A 23,914-nucleotide genomic window follows, 5' to 3' on the forward strand; every position below is an offset into this window, starting at 1 on the left:
ATATAAAATTCAACTCAATTTAAGTAGTTCCTTGATCATAGACCAATGTCTGCAGAGACAGACAGACACACAGAGACAAAGTGAACAAATTGCTTAACCCCGCTATTCACTTCAAGCATGGGCATGGAGTAAAAATACGAGTTCCACTGAAAGGAACTATAATGCAGGAGACCATTAGGCCCATCAAAGCATGGTGTACAATTACCAACATATGGGTCTTTCTCCTTGCTCTATCTTTTTTAATGTTGAGTACCAAGCAAGGAAGCAGCAAGTACCATTTTTTAAAGTCTTTGGTACGACTCGGCCAGGGTTCAAACCACCGACCATCCAGACTCATAGTGGACCCTCTGACGTCTAACCATTGCACCATCAAGTGTGCCAAATGCACGGAAGATGGCTGTTCACATTTAATTTTTACCAACCTGGGAACCAGAATTTGTTTACAGTACAGAAGCTGCTGCCCACACAGGAAGCACACTTTGAGATGGCAAGCAGGGTAACCCGGTGCCAAAGAACGTCCAAAAAGAGCAAACCACATGCTATAAGCAGTTTAGTTAGGATTTTGTGAGGTGATAATTCCCCTCCTATTAATGAAAGACAAGGTGAGCTGACATCCACCAACCAATGATCTGAGAGGAGACCTCTGGTTTAACTTCCATCCAAAGGATGCTTCGCCCTGTCTATGAAACACCAAGATGGCATTTTATAGCTGGGCCAAGATTCAAACCCAGGCTAAACAGCAATGAGGTGAGTGTGTATACCTGAAGGCCATCGTGCCAGTCTTGAATAGGGTACGACAATGACGAAGTAGAGGGGGGTACCCGGCGCTGCCCTGCTGGGTGAGCTTTTCCTGGTGGGGCTTTTAGGACATGTTGAACATTGAAAAGCTATGGAGTTATTGGCCTCATGGTGGTTACCTTTTGCCTCCAGGCCACCGACAACACTGCCTGACCCACATCCAAAATATACACTTTATAGTGGTCTTTGGTGGCCTCAAAACAGACATCAAGGCCAAACTGTGGTTGCTTTAAACCTTGACCAGATTCTGAAATATCGACAATCAAAATTTGGGGCCTTGAGGTGCAACGGTTCGGCCGTGAACAAATATACAAATCACGTACGTGAAGAAATAACGTACAAACACTTGAAGATATTTACAAGATTACAGTATCAAACTCAGAACAAGCTGAAGGGTAAGTCCGTTGCCTTGGTTCCATCCTGTCAGGACTAATGGTTGTGCGTGCCAAATGCCTCCACACAACTTAAACGTTTGAAAAGTCCACGATGTGCCAAAACCATTCCCATTGGTTTCAACTTTTCAGCAATCGCACAAAGAAGTGCACAAGTTGAAAATCAAAATGATGCAAGCATGGAAAATTTACTCAATCTTTATTCGTAAATCAGGAATAAGGGGAAGAAGTCAAGGCATCGTGAATGTTGAAGCACCCTTCGACATTTGTTAGACATAAGAATCGGAAATGTGTTCAGAAAACAAAACCAGGAGTAAAATTTCAACCACAGGGAAAGGAATCATTTAGATCTGTGTACACAGAGACATGATGATATCAGAATTTTATCACAATCAAAACACCACAGACAGCACTTCCACTCCAGCTATTGCTACTGTCAACCTTTAATGCATACCAAGAAAGTCTTGCAGGCAAAGAGCTGTTGCCATGGACACAGAGCACAATTCTTGGATAGCCCTCTCCTGTAGATCATTATGACCATAAGGAAGCACACACTTTTTAATACTGTTACATTTGTAAAGTAGGGGGTGGGGGTCAATCTTTAGTTTTGAGATCTCAACCATTTATGTTCACATAGTCTTAGGACCTTTTCAACTGAATCAAGGCCATGTATTAGAGTTATGCTGGATGGCGTGTGACCCGAGAGAAAGAGGGCAGAGAGCAGAGAGATAGAGATAGAAAGGCAGAGAGAGAGACAGAGAGAGAGCAAGGGGGGGGGGCTTTCTATTTAGATGTCGAGAAGTTAAGTACTTCCTATGTCCTGTCACATCAGATGTTCTCTCCTGTCAAACTGTCCAAGTGCAATTGGGTTGAGACAGAGCTTTTTCCCTCCCACTATCAAAGGGAAAGGGCTCCTTCCCCCCTCACCTCCAATCAATGGGAAAAAGGCTTCCCCAACCCCCTCAGCTGTCCATCAACATGGGAAAGGTGGGCCTTGAACTGTTCCCACTCCATCATTGGTGGGATGTCTGAGTTGCCGACAGGTCTGCTGTGCCCGGGGTGAGAACCCCCCTGAGCAATGATTAATGGACCCCACAGAGTGATCAGACTCTGTGAGTTATGATCAGCCGGCAGGGAGGTGGGAACTGGAACAACAAAGCCGTTCCTGCCCGTTGCCTTTGCAGTCCACCTCACTATATCACTATCTTTCTACCCATCATTATCACACCATTTTAAAGCCTTTTTCCCTGAGCAGGGGTCAGCTTTTTGTGGGCTCCAATCATGGTACCCTTTCTTGTGACAATGTTTTTACGGCCGGATGCCCTTCCTGACACCAACCCTTCAGTCGCCTTCGACATGCAGGGATAATTGCCAATATATTGGTGCTCATTTCGCCGACCTCGGAAGGATGACAGGCTGAGTCAACTCCCCTGATGGAATTCAATGGCCAGTGGGGCTCAAACTCAGGACCCCGAGGATCCCAAGCCACCACCCTAACCACTAAGCCAACACCAGGCTCACTATTTCTCCACCCATAGCACCCCCAAACTAGGACAGTCAAATACTGATACACACCATTTACGACAATCACACGGTCCCGGGTTTTCTCAATCCTCTACACAGGTCCCAATTTCTCTAAACATACAAACCAAAGTTACAGATTAGACAAGGTTGACAAGATGTGGGGAAAATATTTCTGGCTCTTTGCTTACTGCTCTGCTCTCTGACCACTGGGACAACCTGGCCTTGTAAGCCTGCCCGCCTGACTGCTCCCTCTCAGGGCACGCTCTCCTGCAGTTCTGCCTCAGCTTTTCAACCCATGACATTTCTCCCTCTTTTACTTTTCAATCATGAAGCCTGGTGTTGGCTTAGTGGTTAGGGTGGCGGCTTGGGATCCCAGGGTCCTGAGTTCAAGCCCCGTTGGCTGCTGAATTAACACCAGGGGGTTGACTCAGCCTGTCATCCTTCAGAGGTCGGCGAAATGAGTGCCAGTGTACTGGTCCCGGTGTATGCCCCGGTTAGAATAGGTGTACCATATCCCTGTGTGTCGTAAGAGGCGACCAGGGTTGGCGTCAGGAAGGGCATCCGGCCATAAAACATTGCCTCAAGAAAAAGCCAAACCCCTGCACAGCAGGGAAAAATGGCTGTAAAAACGGTCATTTTTTTACTTTTCAATCATGATGCCTAGTTCTGTGTATATGGTAGTTGTCTGTGTGGTGTCAGAGGGTTTATTTTTTTGTATGCCAAGTTATGTTTTGTGTCTGGAATTTCATGCCGTCTGTCTCGTCTGTAATTCAAGTATTTATTTCCTTAAGGCTGCGTGCATCTCGTATTCCCGCCATTTTGCCACATCAATGTTTGGGTTTAATCGGGATCCCTGGAGGCCAAAATGAGCAACAATTCTGAATTTGATAGCTTCTATGTGTAGGCACGCATGAGATTAATGACGCATCAAGCAATCGATCGGGTGCCGCTTCGACGAAACTGGTCTGGTGTGGGTCATCTGTGAAGCGTAGCTTCAGCAAGATGGGTTCCTGCGGAAACAGTGAAGGAGTGATTTTGGGTGGAGGGGCCATCTACACAACAGTACTTTTCATTAATTATCCTTCAGGGAGGAACATTAAATATGTAGACAGAGGATATGTGCAGAAAACTTCATAAATCACTCCGCAATATAGTGTCTTAAGAGTTTCTTGTATTTCTGCATAAATTTAACTTAAAATATGATCAGATCTTCATCTAAGTCTGAGTAACAGATAAAGAGCACACAAAATAAAAATCTACTTTTTCATTAATTTATTGAGCAAAATGATTCAACATTCAATGTCTGTCAGAAAATCGTCTGTCAGAAAACGTATATGAACCTTTCGGTTAATCAGCTCAATTAACAGGGCAATTACAGTCAGGTGGTTCAATCAACAAGATGACAATCAGGAGTGAGTTTGGGTGGTCCTGCCCCTCAAGAAAAACATAAACTTTGTTCATCACCATCAGTCTGATCTTCACCACAGGTTTGTGGAAGCGTGTCATGCCCCGATCAAAAGAGATTTCTGAGGACCTCAGAAAAAGAGTTCTTGATGCTCATCGGTCTGAAAAAGGTTACAAAACCATTTCTTAAGAAGTTGGGCTCCACCATCCACTATCAGGCAGATATTGTACGAATGGATATAATTCAACACCGTGGTTACTTTTTCCCTGAGCGGTCGTCCAACAAAAATCACTCCAAGAGCAAGGTGTACAAGAATCCACGAGGTCACAAAGAACCTCAGGGTAATGTCTCGGGATATGCCGACCTCTCTTGCATTGGCTGTTGGTGTTCATGAGTCCACATCAGGAAAACACTGCACAAGAATAGCAAGGACAAAGAGGAAACCACTCCTCTCCAAGAAGAACATTGCCACCCATCTCAAGTTTACCAAAGACCACCTAGATGATCCAGAAGGAAGAATGTTCTGTGGAGAGATGTCACAAGTGAAATTTTTTGGCTTAAATGAGAAACATTATGTCAGGCAAAAACCAAACACTGCATTCCAACATAAGAACCTCATCCGAAATGTGAAGCATAGTGGTGGGAGTATCATGGTTTGGAGCTGCATTGCAACTTCAGGACCCAGACGGCTTGCCATCATTGACAGAACCATGAATTTTGGATTGCACCAGATAATTCTATAGGAGAATGCCAGGGCATCTGGCTGTGAGCTGAAGTTTAACAGAAAGTGGGTTATGTAGCAAGATAACGATCCTAAACACACAAGTAAATCTACAACAGAATGGCTGAAGGAGAAGAGATTTTGCGTTTTGGAAAGGCCAAGTGAAAATCCAGACGTTAACCCAATTGAAATGTTGTGGCAGAACCTGAAGGGAGTAGTTCATGCAAGTAAGCCCACAAATAACTCTGAGTTGAAGCAGTTCTGCAAGGAGGAATGGGCCAAAATTCGTCCAAGCTGATGTGCAGACTGATCAAGAGTTACAGGAAACGTTTGGTTGAAGTTAATCCTGCTCAAAGGGGAGCCACCAGTTCCTGAATGAAGGTTCACATTCAATTTCTTTCTCAGAAATTGAATGTTGGATCATTTTGCTCAATAAATAAATGAAAAAGTAGACTTGTTTCTTTGTATGCAATTTGTTCAATCAGGTTTTCTTTATCTATCATTAGGACTTAGATGAAGATCTGATCACATTTTAGGTCAAATTTATGCAGAAATACAGAAAATTGTAAAGGGTTCATAAACTTTTTCTCACCACTAAGTTTGCGTCTGCATTAATCTTGACCACCGTGTCCACCACCTAGCTTTCATTCTTCTCAACATCCCTTATTTGTACAGGTCTCCCTCTATCTTGTCCCTCAACCCTGCTGTTGGTGTGTTTACCCCCTCTCTACTATTAATTTTGTTCCGTTACGTCCTGATATGTACCAGCTCATCCACGAGCCTCGACTTTGTTAGTTCCTGTCATCTTCTTCCCAGAAGGGTAACTGTCATGGATCTCCACCTCTGTCTGTCCTTTGATGCCCTTACACATTCCACTCATTCAACACAAGTGATGAGGTTTCAAAAAGCTCGACTTGGTATCCTCGCCCGAACATTGGGTCGAGTCTCAAAAATTAAGAGAGAAGTCCTCGGGCTGGAAACACGCTTTAAATGATACGATATTCAGTTTGAATCAAAAGCATACACTCAACCAATCACCGATATTGTCGTGGTCGAACTTTGGGTAATTTATCTCCCCCCACCCCCCGAAAGGATTTCAGGTTAACATGGTAACTGCTTTTAAAATGAAAGTATCTGAGTGTACAATGGCAAAATGTAATTCGAGTTGAAATTTTACCATGGCACAGTCAAATACACAGCATTTTACGACAATCACATGGTCACAGGTATTCTCAATCCTCAACACAGGTCCCAATTTCTCTAAACATACAAACTAAAATTACAGATTAGCCAAGGTTGGCAAGATGTGGGGGAAAAATATGTTCACGGTTCTGACACACCCAGCCAGCAATACTCAATCTATTGGTATGCTTGTGTAAAAATGGTGAAAGCTAATCCATTGGTTCAGATCGAACTGAAGGATTGTGGGTATGATGGCTGCAGTCCTTCAATGCAAAGGTAATTCAACTGTGCCATGTTCGCATCGCAAAATATTCCATTCCAAGGGGCGCAACCATGGTGATGTGTTCTGAGCCGTGAGCAGAGCTAAGCGTTTCTACTTGCTCACGGGCTGTGGGCGACATGATTGTTGTGCAACTGTATGTGCGCATGACAAGCTGTGATGGGGCTGTTCCTAAGGGTTGTGTCGAGTTCCCTGTCGTACCGATTTGCTCGATGCTACCCTGGCTTTGATGTCATCCTTCGTTTGCTTGGATCCAAATTTAAGCTTTAACCTTCGACCCCAACATTGCTTCACAGAACGATTCACACCCTTTGATAACAGTTGCGCTGAAATGCGAATGAACACCTTTTTCATTCCTCAAATTTGACACCAGGTGACCCTGCATATTCTCCTCTGTCCAAAGTGCAAACAAATCTTCAAACTCAATAAAAGCAACCACATTGGCCTTCACTGCAACCACCACTTATGGCGTCGAAGAACGTGATGATGCAATGTACAAATGAGCTGTTCCACCTAAAGGAATATGTGATTGCATCCCCACCATGGTTGAAGGTGGGGTTTCGCTGCAGAAGGCAGGATGCAGGAAGGAGAAGATGGTGCTAAAGCTGTTCCAGTGCAGGAACAGTTGGTGGTGTGAATGAGGTATTACATCCTAAACCTCATTCCAACTCTCGATACATTTTGTTTGTACAAATGGAGGTTCATAGAAGATTTGTTATGACAGACTGGTTGCATGATAGCCATTATAAATTTGGGGTAGGGACTAATCAGACGAGTAGCAATTGCAATGAACAAGTAAAAAGGAAATTGATTCAAATGATGCATGACCCAAGTATTCAACCTGTAATATGCGTGAGCTCAGCGAATGAGGAGGTTGCGTGGAAGAGGAATTGGGGAGAGAAACAGGAAGATTACCAAAAATAATTCCCATTAATTACTCAGTCATGGAAATAGTTTTTAATCTCGGCCGATTCTACATCAAGTACCAACCACAAGGTACGATGTGTCGTGATGAACTGGCACATTCTACATTCAAATGTTGGAGAATTAGAGATGAAATCCAGTTGGTAGAATAAAAGCAAGGTCAGAAAATTTCTGACTGATGCTCTCTGTAGACTCGCAGCTTAAAGCCGTCTCGTCAAGCTGACCTTTAACCAAGGCAAGGTGATGTGCAAAATGATGCTTTGTGGGACATCGACTCCAAAGTAAAAAATAAAAATCACGATAGTGTGCACTCTCATCATTTCAAGTAATATTGCTTCACTAAATTGCTTTAAAAATCATTACACAACTGCAGTTATGTAACTTGTGGTGTTTTTAAATTCTGTAATAAAACCCAACTGCATCAAGAGGCCATCATCAGCATTGTGGGATCTTCTTAAGGGGTCACAACTCCCTGCTGTGGACCAAAAGACAATCAACAGCATTGTGGGATCTTAGAGGGCAGAACTTCCTGCTGTGGACCATTATAAGCGAGTTGTGAAATTGATATTCAAGCAGTGCGTCGGTAGCAGCAATGACTTTTCTCCAGCTGGAATGGCACCCAAGACAAGAGCTCAAGACTCTCAGAGGAGAACAGACAATAAGCAGTGTGGACAAAAATTAGTTTCTTTTAAAGTCTGTTCAAAGAAAAAAAAATCAACAAAGGAAAGAAAAGCTAATTTGGAGAAAATTGATCAACGCATCCTTCAAAAGGCACGATAGTGTCGGATCACAAATAGGGTAAAATAAAAATGTGGCAAAAGTAACAGGACTCACGAATGATCCACAAGTTTGTCCATCGTTGAAATGTGCACAAAGTTTGGTACATGTAGAGGTTTGGATACGGCTGTGCGGTTGGCTGCCAGATGAGTGGTCTTACCCTAAAGACAGCCAGTCGAGTAAGAAAGCACATGCACAAGGTTAGTGTTGTATTGTATATTGAGAACTGAAGATACCTGGATCCGTTTTATTTTGAACCGCTACCACGCCGTCGACAGCACGTGGCTTTCGGCACATTGTGCAGAGAGGTTACACGTTGAGAAGATGACGCCTGTCTTCCAAAAAAACCTCCAAAAAACCCAGTCCATTTCACGAGGAATAGAACGGCGTAGCTGCAAAGTCAACCGTGCTTATTACCAGATGGCTGTGTACATGGTCTTGACATTGTGAACCTCAATGGGGGTCCGCTGGCAGATGCCTGAGAAGATGAACACCAGTTAGCGTACCTTAAGAAGCTATTTTGATTCTAGCCATGAAGCGCTCAGCCCACAGCTCGTCCAAGTCCACAGGAACAAAGTCTGTGGGAAGTGTAAAATGCAAAGGAAGTCTTCAGTAACAAGGGGAGGGGGGATGCAGAAATTATACAAAGTAATATAAACACATGCTTATTCACAAACTATAAAAAGCCTTTTGAAATTTGCCTTTCCACAACGGTCTGGGGTATAACTTGGGTTCACCCTTTTGCAATTACCATCTGAGCATGTGTCTCACAGAGCCCAATTGTCGACCAAAAGTGCTTGCAATTAATATGAAAGCACACCAACGTCTCATACCTTAATTGTGCATGTAATCAGATATACAATCTTGTCCATGAGCCTTAAACATTGCATTTAAAATATTTCAAAACCTTTGTTTATTTATTTATATATACTCCTGATCACGGTCCATAGCTGTCTTCTCCCTTCTCCTCTCCAGCCTCACCCCCCTGCTCTGTCTGAGATATGGGATTTGAACGGTGTCCAATGGGGATCGGTGGAGTGGTCGTCAAACTCCACATGTTTTGATTTTCCTGCCGATCACATCACGTTCCTCCTGGTTGAATGGTTTGCATTAGCAGGAACAATTGTCTGGGTGGCAGATGGATGGTGGTGGTGTGCAGATTATGCAGTTTTACCTTGTGAGACATAATCCGCGGCGATGCTCACCATAATAGTCAGGAGGTGTGTCTGATGTATGTATGGATGGACTGTATGTTTGAATGTATCTTCAATAAAAAAAATAGGACCACTGTACTTGTAGCTTATCTGAGTCTGGCCTAATGTCGTAACCCAAATTTGGTCGCATTCTGATTGGTGGGTCGGGAAAATAAGATTTTTGAAGGAATTTACACGATTTTTCCCAAATATTCACCAAGTCAGCCATTTTGACACTTTTGGTCAAGTGATCGGCATGATCTCTGCAATTTGACATCCCTGGCCTAATGTTGTAACCCAAATTTGGTAGCATTCTGACTGGTGGGTCTGGAGAAGATTTTTGAAGAAATTTACTGAGTTGGCAATTTTCACCTACTTAGTCATGTGAACAGAACAAGCTATGCCATTGCTGTTACAAGTCAGGACAGGAACATTTCTGCCAAATTTAAGCTGGATCGGCCCAGCGGCTTGGCTTGAGAACTCGAAAAAGAAAATGGACGGACAGACGGTGCACGACAATACCTTATCTGAAATTTAAATTTCAGATCAACTCATAATAAATGTCATTGTTTGTCAGTCAGGGTGTTTTCTCCATAACTCCAAAATCATGAAACTTCGCAGCCCCAAACCTTGCTTGCATACCAAAGGTACTCCAAGGAGTGCAGGAATGAAAATTGGTGTTTGGGTTAATAGAAGATAATTAACGGCCTTATTAAATTATCCTTTATCAAGGAATCATTCTTGGTCAACCCCTCTGTCAGCCCTGTCGGCCCTCTGGGGTCTTAATTCACCATTTGTTTTTTTTGGCCTGCTCAACAATGCCTTGACTTGGAACAGGCCGCAATGATTCCTTAATGATAAAGTGCTCAATTTTTTTTCCCCACTTTCTCTCTCTTACGAATCGCTGGAAGCATTGCAATGCTTATAAACGCTTGGATAGACCAGTTTTCATGGCTTTATTTAATTTATGCACATGCCATAAGATCTAGAATCTCTTAACCTGAGCCAAATTTCAAAATTTAAATGGTGGAATTGACCTCAGCAGCAGTTCTGACTGCTAAAAACAACAACAAAAAAAGTGTTCATTTGTCGAACTCACACATTGTTTGACTCTCCGGGCATCTCCTGGTGGTGTTTAATAGGACCCATCGGTGATTGCTAATCACTTTCCAAGCCTGCCATTCCTTAACCGCTTCATTGGAGTGTTTGCTTGAGTGCTTAAGCCACTTGGCGAGCTCTCTTCAAGCTGCTTGAATGTTCATTTGTAAGCCATGGCAACACACGGCAAAGTACCTGCACTGTCACTCTGCTAAACACAATCAAAAATACATCGATCAACGTAAAAAGTTCAGGCGCCACCTGCCTGTGTTGCGCCCCACTGTGTCGTACGGTGCCAAGCATGGCATTCCTTATCAATGGATGGATGGATGGAGGGAAGGATGGATGAAATGGAAGGGAGGGAAGGGATGGATGCATGGATGGAGGGAAAGGAAGGAAACGATGGAATAAATTGATGTTTGTAAGCCATGGTGAGACAGTTGATGGCAGTGTAAATTAATTATTTTTTTTTTAATCACAGCTGTTGTCGTTTTGGAAAATAAAATTACAAATTGGCATTCAAGGAAATGTTAGGTGATAATGTAAATGAAGTGCAATGAAGAGTTTGGTTCCAAAACACCATAAATCTATTTCTATTGTTTTGAGAAAAATGTCAATTTCTGCTGTGGAAAATAGGGAAGAATAAAACTAGTTTTTTTCAGTTATCATATTTAATGTGCAACTGATAAATGATTTTCAAATCTTAAAACAAAATCCAGACCTTTAATATATTTTAAAAAAGTCAATTTTTTTTTTTAATCCCCAAAACACCAAAGTTAATGCAGAAAGGTCAGATCCACCGCATGATTTTTGTCAAAATGCCATAAATCCATACATGCATGCATTTTGTTATCACGAGGTGAGTAATTCTCCATGAAACTACTAATGTTTTCTTGTCAAATTCAATAAAGATCACCTCTCATGAAGAGAAAACCTCTGAAGTGACCATCTCTTTAATCAGACCATCATTTTATGTCCAATAAACTTCATCAAATATCTGACCTTTCAGAATTAATATTAACTTTGCATCACAAAAGCTACAGCAGAACCTCTCACATCAAGATCACCCTTGTAAAGAGAACCCTACTTTTCTGTCCTTCCGACGATCTACATTTCCCAGACGTTTTCACAGCCTTTTTATCCCCCCCCCCCCCCCAGAGGGAGGGAGCGGGATATTGTAATCGTCCGGTTTGTTTGTTTGTCTGTCTGTCTTTTAGCAACTTTACGGCAAAACGTCTTTAGCAAACACTATCAAATTTAATCCACAGGTGGGCAATTGACGTTGGACGACCCCATTAACTTTTGGGTCCAATTGGATCAAAGGTCAAGGTCAGGTCACGGAGAGGTCAAAATCGTTTTTCGCTCATAACTTTGTCAAAAATGGTTCAATTGACTTCAAACTAAGACTAAAATATTCCTTATTTGAAAATATTCCTTAACCAAAATTTAATCGGCTTGTTGTCAACTACATACTGTAACTCATCCACCAAATTTTGTCATCATCAGTCCATAACTTTTTGAGATATTGTGCTACATTATATTTTTGGCCACATCTCTCAATGGTGAAAATTCTTGAAGAATTTTTTTTTTATTGTATCCAGATCTTCACCAGGATCAAATAGTCCAAGTGTTGGCCAGAAAATCGTGCATTAGGGTCCGCACAATGTTTTTCTGCATTTTTGTGATTACCAGACCAACTGAAGGAATATTCCGATTGATGCCACTCTGGCACCCTTGAGCATTTTTGTATAAATCCATTAATATGCAAATTAGCGGTGGCCATTGTCAAAATTATTTTTCTTATTCTTAATGTCTCCAAAAGTAAGTATCCAAATAGCCTGGTTGAGGTGTCTACACTCATGGTTTTAGGGTCACTGGTCATGATAAACCCACTTAAAATTAAATAACATTTAAATTTAGCTCATTAATATGCAAATTAGCATAACCCTACTACCTGAATTTGTCCGCGCCGATCGGCCTTTTTGCAGTACAATTATACAACAACAACAAAACTGTTTGAAAATAACTTGCGCAGAGCCGTTTATCCCCAGTACAGTTGTGAAGAAATGGCTGACCTCAGAAGATCAACAGCATGAACTGTTTCTGATCAAGTAAGTTGAGGTTCATAATGTAATGAAAGAAACATGGAGAACTAAGTTTTAAGTAAGAGTAATGTCTTCTGATACAGTAGAATGATCGATATTATTTGCAAGCAACTTTTTTATTATTATTTAACATGATCTGTCTGAAAGCAACTGTGTATTTTATTGATTTTTAAAAGTACGCAGGGTGGAACCTGTTTCCTGAGAATTTTTTAAAATACGAACAAAGAAATTAAATGTTTACTGATGTTTATAATTTCCTCTATTGTTACAGGATGAGGCTCCATCACCATGGGAGACTGTTTCTTCAGTCCCTGCGATGCAACTAAAGCTGGAAAACCTCTGGTAACAGTTAGTCCAGACAGAGTGCGAAGTATCAACCGGTCAAGCAAAGCAAGACAAGATGGTATACAAGAAGAACTTGAACAGAGATTACAGGCAGACGAATCTGTCAAGCTCAAATGCCATAGAGACTGTGTCAACGTACACATCACGCTCACACATAGAAAGACACTTGAAACGAATGAGTAATATCTGTTTGGAAGATGCTTCAACAAGCAAAAGAAGCCGCCGTTCAAAGACGACAGTACTTGACTTTAAAGAACATTGCATTTTTTGCGGAGAAAAGTGCATCATGGACGTTGATAAGAAGAATCCTAATCGCTGGCAGCGAGTTCTCCTTTGTAGGACTGCAGATCGTGTTGATCGGACAACTTTCAAACAAACTATTCTAGATGTTATCGATTCCCGCCAGGATGAAGAAGGACACCAGGTCAAGATACGATTAATGGGTGCAATCAGCGATCTTCATGCTGCTGATGCGAGATATCACGATGACTGCAGAAAGTCCTTCATGGCACTCCGTTCTGTTGCAGCAGCAGCACACAGTGGCAGAGAAACTCAGAACATTGAGCCAGTTGTCAGTTCTACCATCCTATCGATGAAAAACGACATGTTGCACATCTGGAATTCAGTACAAGTCAACAATATGTACAAGGATCATGGAGGAAAGCTATATTCTCGACGAACCCTGTTATCCAAATTGTTGGATATACTTGGCTCTGAGCTTCTGGTTCTGTCTAGTGAAGGTGTCGCTAGTTATTCCCCGCCAACCAACGAAATTGGCGGGGGATATAGAAATGGGTTCCGTCCCTCCGTCCGTCCGTCACATTTCGTTTCTGGAGCTTAACTACAAATCCCCTCAAGATATATTTACAAAATTTGATACACATATCAAACAAGTGGTGAACTGGTGCCTTTTGATATTTTCTAATTGATAGGTCACATGGTTTGTTTAATATTGTTTCGCAGCAGAATGTCCACTGCGATCAACTTAGTCGCATCAGATGAAGATGACACCATTGATGTTTCCATAGAACGAATTGCCAAGAAGGTTGCACAGGAATCTAAGCAGTTGTCGTCCGACCTCAGTTCCTATCAGACTAGAATTAATATAGATATTGCTAATGAAGCAGTGAGTTCAACCCTTCAATTGCTACTCTCCAAAATATCAGCTAAACTGGACTGCACACTTCCAGGAGCTCTGATAGGAAACATCATAACGAATATGATCACCAATCGACCAACTACACTCCAAATAGCACTGGGAGTTCTAGTCAGTCGTAAAAGCCTCATCGAGCAGTTGTACAACTATCGTGTGACCTGTTCCTATGATGAGTTTCAGCGTTTCAAGGGATCAGCAACAAAGGCTGCAACTGTTCACTCCGGGATTAGGGGAACCCCCAATGCTGAATGTGGCCTCGTTCAGGTTGTTGCCGACAACTTCGACACAAAGATCTCATCCCAGAATGGACCCGTTTCAACACATTCTCTTGCAGTACTACTTACCTTAAAATATCAGGCGATATCTTCCACATCTGAAGATGAAGCCATCATCAGACGATTGACCCGTGATGAAATGAAGACGCCTGTGACAGAAGACATTTCGGTTCAAAGGTACAAGTGACCTGAGAAACCAGCGATGCCAGTTGAAGAAGCCACACGTGTGGTGTTACCTCTCCATGTATTGGCTCATCAAGCTATACAACTTAGGAGAGTTCAAGTTATGGATTTCTCTTTTCTGAAGCAAATCACTTCTGATCAGAACATACCAGAGTTTGGTGGCTTTGATACGAAGCTCTGCAGAGAGCAAGGACGATCCATCCAACCTGCAACGAGGGCCATTTATACACCACTCATAGATATGGATCCAGCTGATCCAGACACAATGTTTACAGCAATGGAGGAGGGAAAACACTTGACCGCAGAGTGTGGATAAACCGTAACCATCTTCACAAACGACCAACAGCTGTATCGAGTGGCCGTTAATGTTATATGGGTTTATCCTGAGCGATTTACCCAGTTCATACCAAGGCTGGGTGGCATGCACACCCTTATGAGTTTCATCGGTTGTGTAGGGAGCTCGATGGCTGAAAGTGGGCTGGAAGACGTGATGAAATCTGCCTTCGGAGGTGTTGCTCATATGCTTGGTGGAAAAAAAGTTTCCCCAAAACTTCAGGGCCCTGCGATTGGTGACTGAGGAGGTCCTTCGTTCCAGCGTGGCTCAGGCAGAAAGTCATGAAGACTTAATGGATACTCTTGAAACCAAAGCAACAAAGAGCATGACCACACAACTATGGGTACAGAACCTTGTGAAACCTGTATTCATCATGATGGCGTTTGTTCGTGCTGAGCGTGAAGGAGACTGGCCATTGCATCTTTGGGCTATGAAGGAGATGCCTTCCCTACTTCTTCGCGGCTGGACATCACAACTATGCTAGATATGGGCTCTACTCCCTTTGATCGATGGAAAGGCTTCATGGAGACATTCTGGAAATGTTCTTAAAAGGAGATAACGTGATGTGGCACAAGAAGGGCCTATGGAACGGCATATGGTCGGATATGTACATCAAGTCCACGTTCATGCGCTACAGTCATGGCATACATGGAATCGTTGGCATTAAACTGAAGCCTTCTACACTGAAGAAGTGGGCCTATAGTATGCACACGTTTAGTCAGATAGTCCACAATCTCACAGATATGCCTGAGGGGCAGATAGTCACAGAGCTGACCATTCACAAGGAAGAGAAGCCATCACGCATACGATCTTATGCAGAGGACTGAGATAAGATAAGGAGAAAACTCCAGTCCTGTATCGACCCACTTGACCCAAACGAACATGCAGACAGAGTTGCCAACATTGCAACTGCCAGAATTGGACCGGAGAAGGTGAACGCACCAAGGGCAGTTGACATTGGCCGAGCACAGATGCATTCATATGAAGAAAGCTGGGCAGCAGTGATTCAACGCTCCCTTATCTAAACAAGTCATAACTATGGCAGTGACATGGAAAGTCATGCGTGTGGGATCTACTGAGGTTTGTGATCTAAATCTCATCTACTCCAGGGTCATGGGACTCCAATAAACTCGAAACATCAAACTATGTGACGTCTTAGAGTACGAGCTTGCACCTGTACCAACATCAATGTTCGATGAAAAGAGGTAGATGAGAATAGCAAAGACCAAGTCGACATTGAAGACGAATCTCCAAGTGGAAATCTCAGCAAGACTGGGTCCACAACCTGAAGTCACCATCTTAGATGGCTGTGCAATCCTCTGGGTTATTCATTGGCCTAACAGGGGAATTGTGCAAGACTTTGTTAATAACTTCACGAGCTACATCATGGCAAAGGTGGACAAATCAGATGTATATCTGGTATTTGACAGAAATCATGATTTCAGCATCAAGAGTGGAACAAGATTAGCAAGAGCTGGGCAGCAAGCTCGCAGGCGCTACAGGTTGAACCGCCAGACTCCACTGCCTCCACAGCTGGTGGTTCTGTCAGTAACTGAGAACAAAGTTCAGCTGAAAGAACTGATTTGCCAGAATTTGATTGACGTTAGTCAACAGAGAAAGCAGAGCCAACACAGGCTCGTCATTACGGGACAGGAGTCTACCCCAGTGGAAATACACCACGGAGCCAAAAGGTGTCGCACTGATGTGAAGACGACGCATGAGGAGGCAGATGTCATCATGATTCAGCAAGTCGCTAAAGTTGCCGAAGATGGCGCAAAATGCATAACAGTCATCTGTGATGATACTGATGTGTTCATCTTGCTTGTGTATCACTTCGCAGAGCTTCATCTGCAATGCTGCATAACAATGGAAGAAACATGTCCTGGCTGATCGTTGATCGACGTTGGAGCCACTGCCAGAAAGCATGCCGGGATGGTGCAAGACCTACTAGCTTTACACGCACTGACAGGTTGCGACACTGTTGCCCAGATGTATGGTAGAGGTAAATTGACTGGCAAGAAGACACTCACAGCAGGCCATTCACTTCAAAAACTTGGGAATGTGGATGCATCTATTGACGATGTCATCGCCAAAGTCACTGTGTTCATGGCTGTTTGCTATGGTAGCAAGGACAGAAGCAACATGTCTGATGTTCACAAAGAGGTGTGGGTCTATGAAGATGGTGAAACCAAATGCCATCAAAGCACCAGACCTAAACGCTCTGCCACCAACTACAGAGTCCTTTGAACAAAACGTGTGATGCGCTCATATCCAGACAGCAATATGGAAGTCAGCTGCTGAGTTGCAGCCACCACCTCTGGATCCCACTCAGTATGGATGGAAATGTGATGAGGCATCAAGATCATTACTTCCAATTATGCTTCCGCCCAACGTCGCTCTTGCACCACCAGAGATCTTGGAGCTAATACGATGTGGGTGTTCCTCCGACAAGCAATGCTACACAGCTAAATGCCGCTGCACAGCAGCCAAGTTACACTGCACAGTTTTCTGTACGTGTCTTGGAGATACTGGCTGCAGGAATGAGCGCACCAAGACAGCTGCTGCATTTGCCCTTGATGATGACTCTGACACTGAATGAGACACCAAGCACTGAAGTAGCCTTCATAAGGTTTACAAACCTGTTATATATATGAACATTTTATTCACACAGGAATGTCTTCTTTTGTTCATGCTGTTAGCTGCTTTCATCGCATACTGTCAAATTGTTTAATCTGTATGTTTAATAAAGTGATCTATATTCACAAAGAATGAAGTGGTTTTTTTTCTATCTACATGTCTATTTATCTACATTTTCAATAACGGCAACTGCTAATTTGCATATGAATGAGCTAAATTTCAATGTTATCAAATTGTAAGTGGGTTTATCATAACCAGTGACCCTAAAAACATGGGTGTAGACACCTCAACCAGGCTATTTGGATGCTTACTTCTGGAGATATTAAGAAAAATTGTTATTTTGATAATGGCGACTGCTAATTTGCATATTAATGGGTTTCGACTAAAATGCTCAAGGGTGCCAGAGTGGCATCAATCGGAATATTCATTCAGATGGTCTGGTGATTACAAAAATGCAGAAAAACATTGTGCGGACCCGAATGCAAGGTCATCTTGTAAAATGGTGTTTGACATCCGGACTAAAAGCAATTTGGCCTTGTCACACACCCAAACCTGTCCACCAAGTTTCATCCAACTCAGTCCATAACTTTTTGAGCTATCACAAACAAACAAACAAACAAACAAACAAACAGGGGTGAAAACATAACCTCCATCCACCTTTGATGATGAAGGTAATAATAATAAAAAATTCCAAACCTTTTAAGTATTCACTGGACGTCTTTTCCACGTACTTCACCGGGGCCCACAAACTCCCAGATGTGGAAGAATTGTCAAGGTCTCGCTCAACATTTTGCCAAGCTGGAGACACCAAGAGGAAGTCGAACTGAGATGCAGTCCAAAGAGCTCAAAACACAAATAAAATGTTCATCATCCAAAACTGGCCACAAAATGTATCAATTATACTTTATATGTTGTCAAGACCAGAGGATTTATATGGAACAACCACAGTAGGTGTTTGTTCAACTGTGCACAGATGCATGGTAATTTATCTTATTTGGTTTTGGTTTACAAAATCCTGGCTCATGGAAGAGTGAAGACTCTCCATAGTCTCCAAGGTTCTCTAACACAGCTTTGAGGAATGTCCGATGGAAACTCTTGAGTAATCTCTCAAGACTTCCAAACAAACAACCAACCAGTAATAGTCGTGAATAATGGAAACATTCATGTGGATTTCCATTCACAGCTTCGTACAGACGATAAGCTATATGACAGTGTTTGCAGCGTTCCGGAAGGGATTTTTCACCACGTGTAGAAAACCTAAATGGCGTTATCGATGAGTCGCTGAGGAGCACCCAGAGCTCACCGTTGGACACGAAGCGAACGTTTCTGTCGTGCTGAGGGGTGTGCGTCTCGGAGGAAGAATGTGTTTTGCAGCGCAGCCCGTTCTTTGGCCTTTCACCCACAGGGTTAAACACCAGCTTGGGACTTCCACAACATTGAGGATCTGCAGAAAAACTGGGGAAGGAATTGAGCAACTCTTTTGTATTATAAACACCTTCAGGTTTACAGTGGTGAGCAAACATTAGTGAACCCTTTAGAATTTTCTGTATTTCTGCATAAATATGACCTAAAATGTAATCAGATCTTCATCTAAGTTTTAAAATAGATAAAGAGAACCTGATTAAACAAATAGCACACAAAAAAAAAAAAAATCAACTTTTTCATTTACTTCTTGAGCAAAATGATGGACTATTCAATTACATCGTCAGATAAAGGATGTGAACCTTTCCATACAGTAACTAACTGGTGGCACCCTATTCAGTAGGAATAACTTCAATCAAATGTGTCCCGTAACTTGTTCGGTCTTGAACATCGGCTTAAAGGAACTTTGGCCCATTCCTTCTTACAGAACTGCTTCAACTCGGAGTTATTTGTGGGCTTTCTTTCATGAACTGCTCACTTCAGGTTCTGCCACAACATTGCAATTGGGTTAAGTTCTGGACTTTGACTTGGCCATTCCAAAAATGCAAAATCTCTTCTACTTCAGCCATTCTGTTGTAGATGTACTTGTGTGTTTGGGATTGTTATCGTGCTGCATAACCCACTTGATGTTAAGCTTAAGCTCACAGACAGGTGCCCTGACATTCTTCTGTAGAATTTGCTGGTACAATCCAGAATTCATCGTTCCGTCAATAATGGCAAGCCGTCCGGGTCCTGAGGCAGCAAAGCAGTCCAAAACCATGGTATTCCAACCACCACACTTCACGGTTGGCATGAGGTTCTTGTGTTTGAATGCAGCGTTTGGTTTTCATGAAACATTTTTTCTCATTTCAGCCAAAAAGTTGCACTTTTGACTCATCTGTCCATAGAACATTCTTCCAATAGCCTTTTGGATCATCATCATCCCGATGAACGCCGGCAGTCTCCCATTCAACATCATGCTCAGCCAACGTAGCGACGGGAGTAATGGTGAAAGTTCAACCAAGATGCATGTGGCCAATGCTCCTCAGACTCTGGGTCAAAAATCCTGGTGGGAAACGCATCACAAAATGTTGCTTTTCAACTGACTAAAATACCAAGTCAGGGTAATAGGAAAGTTCATCTGTAGTGGTTCCACCGAGATGCAGCTAATGTTCCTTGAAACCTGGGTCAAATACAAAGGCCTGTGAAGTAAGAAAGTTTGTCTGGTCGACGCAAGTAATCCACAGGAAGCAAGTTAGGAACCGGTGATAGAAACAAGGGAAAACGAAGAAAACCAAAGGAAGCCAAAAGAACCGAGCAGCATTGGTACTTCTTAAAGCTTCACAATCTCACATGGCTCCTCGCTCTCATGAGATTCTTCGTCTTCCTTTTAAATTCATTTCCTACCCTCATATAGAAAAGTACTCAGGGTTGATTGGTTGTTACACACACACACACACACACACACACACACACACACACACACACACACACACACACACACACACACACACACACACACACACACACACACACGAAACTTGACCTTGGGCAGCGTCTTCCTCTTGAACACGACATACGAGGGAAGCTTGCCACGCAAGCTTATTTGAGGTGGGTGCTCCGTTATTGGACTCCAGTGATTGGACTCCTAAACTCTGCGTGTTTTCGGGTGTCACTTTATTTAATTTCCGCACACTGTTAATAAAATGCTGTACAAGACTCTTAACCTAAACCAATTTTCAACATTTAAACGGTGGAATTGAGCTTTACAGCAGTGCCAACTACTACAAACGTGTTCATTTGGAATACAATTTAAATTCAACAATGATCGTTTTTAAGACCAATTTTTTTTAAATACCGGTGTATTAACCGCACCCACAACTTTTACCTTTTAGTGCCGATAAAAAAGTGCGGTTTATACACTGGAAAATACGGTACGCCGGCAGTCGGTACGACTTTAACCTTTTAAGTCGAATCAAGATATCATAGTAGCATAGTTTCGTCATATATCAATAGCATAGTCGGGAAGCCGAAAATACGGTACGACATAATTATAATGATTATGAAATACCCGCTACGATTACAAAATATGCGCGACGACGTGATTACGAAATACCCGCTACGACGTGATTGTGAACTACCCGATACGACGAGATTATGAAACACCCAATATGTCGTGATTTTGAAATACCCAATATGATGTGATTATGAAATACCCAATATGATGTGATTATGAAATACCCGATATTACGTGATTGTGAAATACCCATATGACATGATTATGAAATACCCATATGACGTGATTTTGAACTATCCAATATGACGTGATTATGAAATACCCGCTACGATGCGATTACGAAATACCCGCTACGACGCGATTGCGAAATACCCGTTACGACGCGATTGTGAAATACCCATATGACGTGTGAAATACCCGATATGATACGATTATGAAATACCCGATATGACGTGATTATGAAATACCCGATATGACGCGATTGTGAAATACCCAATATGACGCAATTGTGAAATACCCGATATGATGTGATTATGAAACACCTGCTAAGATGAGATTGTGAAATACCCGCTATGATGCGATTGTGAAATACCCGATATGATACGATTATGAAATACCCGATATGACACGATTATGAAATACCCGATATGACACGATTATGAAATACCCGATATGACATGATTATGAAATACCCGATATGACGCGATTGTGAAATACCCGATACGACGCGATTGTGAAATACCCAATATGACACGATTATGAAATACCCGATATGATGAGATTGTGAAATACCCGATATGACGCGATTGTTAAATACCCATATGACGTGATTATGAAATCCCCAATATGACGTGATTATGAAATACTTGATATGATGTGATTATGAAACACCTGCTAAGATGAGATTGTGAAATACCCGATATGATACGATTATGAAATACCCGATATGATACGATTATGAAATACCCGATATGATACGATTATGAAATACCCGATATGACACGATTATGAAATACCCGATATGACGTGATTGTGAAATACCCGATATGACATGATTATGAAATACCTAATATGACATGATTATGAAATACCCGCTAAGATGTGATTGTGAAATACCCATATGACGTGATTATGAAATAGCCAATATGACGTGATTATGAATTACCCGATAAGATACGATTATGAAATACCCGATATGACACGATTATAAAATACCCGATATGACGTGATTGTGAAATACCCGATATGATACAATTATGAAATACCCGATATGACATGATTATGAAATACCTGATATGATGTGATTATGAAATACCTGCTAAGATGTGATTGTGAAATACCTGCTATGATGCGATTGTGAAATACCCAATATGATGCGATTATGAAATCCCCGCTATGATATGATGATGAAATACCCGATATTATATAAGCAATAAAAACCCGATGTCCTCGTTGGACACCCAATGTTGTTATGAAATACACGATGAGGCGATTTTATTGTTAAATACCCTATTTAATTTACTGAGTACCTGATATGATGCGATTCTATTGTTAAATACCTATATCATTATCAAGTACCTGATATGATGTGATTATACTGTTAAGTAACCCATATGATTCATAAAGTACCTGATATGATGCGATTCTATTGTTAAATACCTATATCTTTATCAAGTACCTGATATGATGTGATTCTATTATTAAGTACCCTATATGATTTATCAAGTACCTGATATGATGCGATTCTATTGTTAAATACCTATATCATCATCAAGTACCTGATATGATGCGATTCTATTGTCAAGTACCTGATATGATGTGATTCTATTGTTAAACACCCTATATGAATTATCAAGTACCTGATATGATGTGATTCTATTGTTAAATACCCTATATGAATTATCAAGTACCTGATATGATGCGATTCTATTGTTAAATACCTATATCATCAAGTATCTGATTATGATGCGATTATTAAATACCCGATACGATACATGATTATTATCTACCGTTCCGATACGATCGTTAAAAACCCGATGCATGGTATGATTATGAAACACCCGACATGACACGATTGTTGTTTGACACATGACACCAGTCATGATATGAATTAAAAAAAAAAAAAATTATAAAAAAAAAAAAAAAAAAAAAAAAACGATGAAGGAATTCCTGGAAACTTAATTAAAGAAAGATTAACAGTCACATCGACATCTTTTTAACGTTCTTCGGGATTTGCTGTTTCAATAACAAAAGCACCTCGATGCTGTTATCGAGGCCTCCACGAGCCTCGCCGAGGCAAGACCTCTAGCGTACCCCGACACAAGGTCAGGCAACATCGCTGCGCTGCCGAGGGTTCGTTACCAGCGTTACCAATGAAACACGTACCTTGCGATCGCTCGAGCCTGCACTTCGCCTCTCTTCGACGCGCTTCGGGAATCAAGGCCACCCAGGGGTAACTGCTTGGTGTCTACCTGCTGGCACGGACCTGCATACCGCGACAAGGACGCGTGTGGACAGAAAGATCAGCGTGACCGTCCCACTTTCCCGCACATATAATCACGCTCCGAAACATACCCGCCAATAAACACCTCTCAATCTGTGAGTGACCAATTTGTTCGGCCCTCTAGCAATGGTGTACATCGCCTCGGGGACCAGCGTCTGCGGGACTGCTTTTGTCGCCACGCGTCCTTGGACCGAGTTCCGCGACAACTCGCGTCACGTGTTCCGCGGCAATATCAGCGCCTCCACGTGGGCGACACCTGATTGGTCCGACTCGGGGGTGGGGTTCTCAAAGGGGGCGGGGAACATCATTGCAAATTGGATTTTAATCGTTGGGGAAGTTGTTGATTTCGTCCGAACGAACGATTATCTCCGTCTATTTAATCGGATCTTGCGCGGTCTTCAAATGTTTCGTTTTTTTCCGTCGACGTAGTCGCCAGCTCGTGTGTTTTGTACTTGCTGTCATCGCCTGCGTTCACGACTCGTGATGTGGCGGTGTAATGGGCGGCGGAATAATGAGTGGTCTACGTTTTCTGATTGCTTTCACGATTGCTAAGCATTATATATATTTTTTTGCTCCATCGGGCACTGTTTTGCTAAATCAGACAAATGGACAATTTTATAACCTCATTTGTACCGAAACTTTTAATAACAGTTTGATCACAGTC

General features: G+C 42.2%; 1 protein-coding gene across 1 annotated transcript; it reads right to left on the reverse strand.

The window, feature by feature from the left end:
- Window positions 1-1,372: 1,372 nt before the first annotated feature.
- LOC147035425 (MAPK regulated corepressor interacting protein 2-like) lies at window positions 1,373-23,492 on the reverse strand. Its single transcript, XM_085898103.1, has 6 exons — window positions 23,336-23,492; window positions 23,133-23,232; window positions 18,633-18,784; window positions 18,026-18,127; window positions 8,510-8,581; window positions 1,373-8,395 (listed from the first exon to the last, which is right to left on the reverse strand). Exons 1-5 carry the CDS (start codon window positions 23,385-23,387, stop codon window positions 8,511-8,513), a joined length of 477 nt encoding a protein of 158 aa, XP_085754229.1. The 5' UTR covers window positions 23,388-23,492; the 3' UTR covers window positions 1,373-8,395; window position 8,510.
- Between the last annotated feature and the right edge of the window lie 422 nt (window positions 23,493-23,914).

The sequence above is a fragment of the Eptatretus burgeri genome, chromosome 1 (assembly GCF_056783735.1).
Source record: "Eptatretus burgeri isolate ZD-2024b chromosome 1, Ebu_testis_v1, whole genome shotgun sequence".
Classification (NCBI taxonomy): domain Eukaryota; kingdom Metazoa; phylum Chordata; class Myxini; order Myxiniformes; family Myxinidae; genus Eptatretus; species Eptatretus burgeri.

Excerpts from the sequence above, each read along its gene's own strand:
- LOC147035425 (XM_085898103.1), bottom strand. The coding sequence starts at position 23,387 with ATGTACACCATTGCTAGAGGGCCGAACAAATTGGTCACTCACAGATTG. Across the intron at positions 23,233-23,335 it reads GGTCACTCACAGATTGAGAG|GTCCGTGCCAGCAGGTAGAC; the intron begins GTGTTTATTGGC and ends CGCGGTATGCAG. Across the intron at positions 18,785-23,132 it reads CAGGCTCGAGCGATCGCAAG|TTTTTCTGCAGATCCTCAAT; the intron begins GTACGTGTTTCA and ends TTCCTTCCCCAG.